This window comes from Rhagoletis pomonella, unplaced genomic scaffold (assembly GCF_013731165.1).
Source record: "Rhagoletis pomonella isolate Grant_MI unplaced genomic scaffold, Rhpom_1.0 Rhpom_scaffold_10613, whole genome shotgun sequence".
Classification (NCBI taxonomy): domain Eukaryota; kingdom Metazoa; phylum Arthropoda; class Insecta; order Diptera; family Tephritidae; genus Rhagoletis; species Rhagoletis pomonella.
This window is the reverse complement of record NW_023469139.1, coordinates 1-5,540: the sequence shown is the minus strand read 5'-3', so window position 1 is coordinate 5,540 and position 5,540 is coordinate 1. Positions and strand designations below refer to the sequence as shown.

Genomic DNA, 5,540 nt, shown 5'->3' with positions numbered 1-5,540 from the left:
TTTCCTATATCTCAATTATTCTCTAAGATATTCAGTAAAAATTGGTCATATTTTCAAGTTTGCCCGGTCAACATTTTGTTGCATGTGACGAGAAATTTAATCTACATACTACAAATTTTTATTCAGTTTGATGAATTTTATTACCTCTCAAAAGATTGTCTTGTATGAAAAATTGTATGAAACATACGATAAAATCACACCAATCCTACACAACAGATAGTCGTATGTGCTATGGCATAAATTGTTGAATTATTTGTTGATTTTTATTCATTCATTCACTTATTTCTGACGTGTACTAAAATTTTTTTTTTCAACAATTTCTACCTTTTGCTTACTTGCTGCGTGTATGATTTGCGTATGTGATACAGCTCGCTATCGTTTAATGGGAAAATGTAACATACGACAAAATGATTTCATAAAAATTGTTCTGTAAAAGCTATATTAGCTATTGAAAATTAAAAAAAATAGTGGCTTATACTTTAAATGTTCTGCAAAATTAGGCATCAAATTTTCTTAAAAAAAAAAAAAAAACGAAAAGAGGTGGCGGTAATTTCTGCGTACTTAACTCAGCATTTGTAAATGAGCGAGTGTTCTCAATCAGAAATTGAAAATATTAAAAAATAAAATTAAATAAAAAGAAAAAAGTATAAAATAAAATGTTACAAAAAAAAAATTAAAAAAAAAAATTGTTTGAAGGCCAACAACACGCGGTGTTCCCAAGCGGTCCCCCATCTAAGTACTAACCGCGCCCGACGCTGCTTAATTTCGGTGATCGGACGAGAACCGATGTATTCAGCGTGGTATGGTCGTTGGCAAATTTTACTTGCCTAAAGTCTTATACATATCATCGCCTGGGTAAACGATTGTCGTATGTTACGCATGTACGTATGACGCTTACGACAATATTTTACCGAGGCGAGGATATGTGAATTAATATTGAATAAATGGCTAAAGCATGTGAAAGCAACAACAACTACTATATATTTATAATATCCATATTTAAGCATGTGTATGTACATACATACATACATATATATATGTACGTATGGATGAATTTGCATGTACATACAGATATTAAAGCGAAGATTTTGGCATAAATTTAAAGATATTGTACCTTAATGGCACTGCACTTTTGCAAATCAAGTGGTGTGGCAAAAAAATGTACCGAGCACACATAGGGATACTTTGGAGTTGTTTACATAAACTACCTCCTTTAAACTTCCTATTGGTATCATGGGTGAGATGACTAAGAAGTTGTGAATGTGTTTGTAAATTGTTTGAATTTCAGAGGAAAGTGGTGAGCCGTTGCTGGCAGGTATAATTCGTAACAACACGAGCGCATACCGTGTGTACGCATACATAGCAAACACGCTGTATGGAATAAGTATGCACATTTATTTATTTATTATTTGTAAAATTACAAAATAGTATGTGTATTGAATTGGTCAAAAATATTTTAATCTTTGTTCAAAATTCTGTGGTCCTGAAAAGGACCGTTTTTTGTTTTATTATTTTTCTATTGTCCGCAAAATTTATTTAACCGCCGAAACCATACAGAGTGCGGCCTTGTCTCTTCAGAGCATATACAACATCCATTGCTGTAACTGTCTTTCTTTTGGCATGTTCGGTATAAGTGACTGCATCACGGATAACATTTTCCAAAAATACCTTCAAAACTCCACGTGTTTCTTCATATATCAAACCAGATATACGTTTCACACCGCCACGACGAGCCAAACGTCTAATAGCTGGCTTGGTAATACCCTGGATGTTATCACGCAAAACTTTACGATGACGCTTGGCACCACCTTTTCCCAAACCTTTACCACCTTTGCCGCGACCAGTCATTTTTTTTTATATGTATATGTATATTTATTCACTAGTAGAGAACACAAACACTGCACTTCACCGAAATCGGTAACACAATTAATGCCTGAACTAAAAAGTGCCTGTATTTATACAAGAATCGTATGTTGCCGAATGAACAACCAAGATACACAAATAGAGTACAAAATATATCTCTATCTCGTTTCGACACGAAAATATTCGCGCACCGTCTTCAAAAGGAACGCAACTCAAAATTACACGTTTGTCAGAAAATGCGAAAAACTATTTCTTAGCACATGATAATCATATCAACAAGGGAGACTTTGCCTTAGGTTTTTTTAACAAATTATAACAAATATTTTCTCCGGCTTTTGCTGAAAGGTAAAGAAAAGCTCAGTGTACATTTTTAGCGCATAAATTCAAAAATGACAAATTTTGTGTTGTGTCGCTTTTGAAGACGGTATGTAATATATCAACCCCATTATACTACTTTAGCAATGAACGGGAGAAACGCTTTTGTGTATATTATTATTTCTACACTGACGCTAAGGTATTATTTAATATTAGTACAGTGTACAGTGAATCAGTGTTAGTGTTCTTTCTTGAATAAAGTGAATAGTAGAAAATGGCTCGTACAAAGCAAACAGCCCGTAAATCGACTGGTGGTAAGGCACCACGCAAACAATTGGCAACAAAAGCTGCCCGTAAGAGTGCACCAGCGACTGGTGGTGTAAAGAAACCACATCGTTATCGTCCCGGTACAGTGGCTTTGCGTGAAATTCGTCGTTATCAAAAAAGTACTGAATTGTTGATCCGCAAATTGCCATTCCAGCGTTTGGTACGCGAAATTGCCCAGGATTTCAAGACCGATTTACGTTTCCAGAGTTCCGCTGTTATGGCTTTACAAGAAGCAAGCGAAGCATATTTAGTTGGCTTATTTGAAGATACCAATTTGTGCGCCATTCATGCCAAGCGCGTCACAATTATGCCCAAAGACATTCAACTGGCTAGACGTATTCGTGGAGAGCGTGCTTAAATAAATTACGAACGAAAAATCTCAATTTATAAAAAACGGTCCTTTTCAGGACCACAATTTTTTAAACAAAAGATCAAAGTTTTAATTATCAAATTATTTCGAATATACATACATATTTACAACATTAGTATTTTACCTACCGATTTTCACTCGTTTGCTAGGTATAAATTTGTGGTGTACTGTACCTTTTGCATTTCAGTGACGCTGTTAGTTAGTTGTATGCATGTATGTATGTACATATACATATGTAAAAGTATACCTAAATATGTATGTATGTGCAATTATTCTGTATCCACTGTGGCTTATTCAGTTATTGTACGTACACGTGTGTAAAAAGTTTCTAAATAAGGGGCAATTTTGGCGCGAATTCAAGCGCTTGGACTCTCGAAGTGGTTGTTGATTTTATATGCACATACATATACATATAAAATTTCTTTGATTGGCACATATAATAAATGAAAATTAATCAACTATTTTTAAGAAAATATGTTTAATCTCTTTGTAAATGAATTTTGTCGTCCTGAAAAGGACGGTTTTGTTGCGTGGATGAAATGTTTAAATTGACTGCAATGTACACTTTAAGCTTTCTTTTCGGTTTTCTTGGGCAAAAGTACAGCTTGAATGTTAGGCAAAACACCACCTTGAGCAATGGTCACACCAGACAGCAGTTTATTCAATTCCTCATCATTGCGGATGGCCAATTGTAAATGACGTGGAATGATTCTGGTCTTTTTGTTATCACGAGCAGCATTACCAGCCAATTCAAGTACTTCAGCCGCCAAATATTCCATAACAGCAGCTAAATAAACTGGAGCGCCGGCACCAACACGTTCAGCATAGTTGCCTTTGCGCAACAAGCGATGAATACGACCGACGGGAAATTGAAGACCAGCACGGTTAGAACGAGACTTTGCCTTTCCCTTAACTTTGCCACCTTTACCACGACCAGACATTTTTGTTTATTTTTCTTTTATTTTTCACTTCACTAATAAAACACTTCACAGTATGCTCACAAGCAGTATATGTTAGGACTATCAATATGCGCTGCTTATATACTTTTTCATTTGGTTGTCATTCATCCCCTTTTCTATGTATTCGAATTCGTGTTTGCCTTTTGCGCCGATTCGTTGCGTTTGCCTGAATGTATTGTCGGAAAAAATGTACTTAAGTGTACACATTTTAAACGTTGTTATAGAGTGACTCAAAAGTGAAGTGAAGTGATTTGAAAAATGCCGCCTAAAACTAGTGGAAAAGCAGCGAAGAAAGCCGGCAAGGCTCAGAAGAATATCACCAAAAATGACAAGAAGAAGAAGCGCAAGAGGAAGGAAAGCTATGCCATCTACATCTACAAAGTTTTGAAGCAAGTACATCCTGATACCGGCATTTCGTCGAAGGCCATGAGCATCATGAACAGTTTTGTGAATGATATATTTGAGCGTATTGCTGCTGAGGCATCACGTTTAGCCCACTACAACAAACGTTCAACCATTACCAGTCGCGAAATTCAGACTGCCGTACGTCTACTTTTACCTGGTGAATTGGCCAAGCACGCCGTCAGTGAAGGTACCAAGGCTGTCACCAAATATACAAGCTCTAAATAATTTGTCTAACCAAGATGCAGTGAAACAAAGAAATCGGCCCTTCTCAGGGCCACAACATATTAATTAAAGAGATATAAAATTTCTGTATATAAGGGCAAATCAAATGTATGTATGTATAAATATATGAAATTCAATTTACGTAAGGAAAAAGTGCTATGAATTTCTAAATGTACAGTACACAAAGTAGATCCATAACGACCAGCTAAATGCATAACATCATCAGTAAGCATCCGAAATGTTAAAAGAAACGTGTACAAATGATGAAATGTAAAATGGCATTAATTTATATTTTTAAAGAAGCGACGCATACGAGTTTTAGTGCGTTGGAATTTTCAAAAATCTTAAATTTTCAGATACATATCTGATTGTGTAAACAAAGTATTTTTTGATCTTTTTGCTAATAGATTTTGTAGCCCTGAAAAGGGCTTTTTAAGTTTGTTTCGAGAATATGGATTCCGTAAACAAATTTACTTTTTAGCAGCTGTTGCTTTTTTTGCAGCTGGTTTTTTACTAGCGGCAGCTTTCTTTGGCTTGGCAGCGGCCGATTTTGCTTTTGCTGCCTTTGGTTTGGCGGCAGCCGATTTAGCTTTGGCTGGCTTTGCTTTCACTGCACCAGTCTTTTTTGCATCTTTCGCCTTGGCTTTTTCACTTTTCTTCTTTTCAGCTGTTTTCTTGCTAGCGACGGCTTTCTTCACCTTTTTCTCACCAGCCGCTTTTTTGGCACCACTTACCGCCTTTTTCTTTGATGCCGCACCAGTAGCCGTCTTCTTTTTGGCCTTGGCCTTCTCTGCTTTTGGCTTTACTTTTCCCTCACTGGATTTTGAGGCCGAAGCTGATAATTTGAATGAACCAGACGCACCTTTTCCTTTAGTTTGAATCAATTTTCCACTGGAAACGGCAGATTTCAAATAACGCTTGATGAATGGTGCCAATTTTTGAGCATCGCACTTATATGTGGCACTAATGTATTTCTTAATTGCCAAAAGTGATGAGCCGCCACGTTCCTTTAAACTCTTAATGGATGCGTCGACCATTTGTTGAGTTGGTGGATGGGTAGGAGCAGCCGATGGTTTTTT

At 36.4% G+C, this 5,540-nt stretch overlaps 5 protein-coding genes and 1 non-coding gene across 6 annotated transcripts; 2 read left to right on the top strand and 4 right to left on the bottom strand.

Annotated features, from left to right (window-relative positions):
- Nucleotides 1–695: 695 nt before the first annotated feature.
- LOC118756505 lies at nucleotides 696–814 on the bottom strand. Its single transcript, XR_004995127.1, has one exon. It is a non-coding gene; the product is annotated as a 5S ribosomal RNA (ribosomal RNA).
- Nucleotides 815–1,473: 659 nt separating this feature from the next.
- LOC118756500 (histone H4) lies at nucleotides 1,474–1,946 on the bottom strand. The gene has a single exon (XM_036491261.1). It carries the CDS (start codon nucleotides 1,846–1,848, stop codon nucleotides 1,537–1,539), a length of 312 nt encoding a protein of 103 aa, XP_036347154.1. The 5' UTR covers nucleotides 1,849–1,946; the 3' UTR covers nucleotides 1,474–1,536.
- Nucleotides 1,947–2,382: 436 nt separating this feature from the next.
- On the top strand, nucleotides 2,383–2,920 carry LOC118756502 (histone H3). The gene has a single exon (XM_036491263.1). It carries the CDS (start codon nucleotides 2,453–2,455, stop codon nucleotides 2,861–2,863), a length of 411 nt encoding a protein of 136 aa, XP_036347156.1. The 5' UTR covers nucleotides 2,383–2,452; the 3' UTR covers nucleotides 2,864–2,920.
- Nucleotides 2,921–3,373: 453 nt separating this feature from the next.
- LOC118756503 (histone H2A) lies at nucleotides 3,374–3,888 on the bottom strand. Its single transcript, XM_036491264.1, has one exon. The coding sequence runs from the start codon at nucleotides 3,814–3,816 to the stop codon at nucleotides 3,442–3,444; it is 375 nt and encodes a 124-aa protein (XP_036347157.1). The 5' UTR covers nucleotides 3,817–3,888; the 3' UTR covers nucleotides 3,374–3,441.
- Nucleotides 3,889–4,039: 151 nt separating this feature from the next.
- LOC118756504 (histone H2B) lies at nucleotides 4,040–4,519 on the top strand. The gene has a single exon (XM_036491265.1). It carries the CDS (start codon nucleotides 4,093–4,095, stop codon nucleotides 4,462–4,464), a length of 372 nt encoding a protein of 123 aa, XP_036347158.1. The 5' UTR covers nucleotides 4,040–4,092; the 3' UTR covers nucleotides 4,465–4,519.
- A 350-nt stretch (nucleotides 4,520–4,869) lies between these two features.
- On the bottom strand, nucleotides 4,870–5,533 carry LOC118756501 (histone H1-like). Its single transcript, XM_036491262.1, has one exon. The coding sequence runs from the start codon at nucleotides 5,496–5,498 to the stop codon at nucleotides 4,932–4,934; it is 567 nt and encodes a 188-aa protein (XP_036347155.1). The 5' UTR covers nucleotides 5,499–5,533; the 3' UTR covers nucleotides 4,870–4,931.
- Nucleotides 5,534–5,540: the final 7 nt, after the last annotated feature.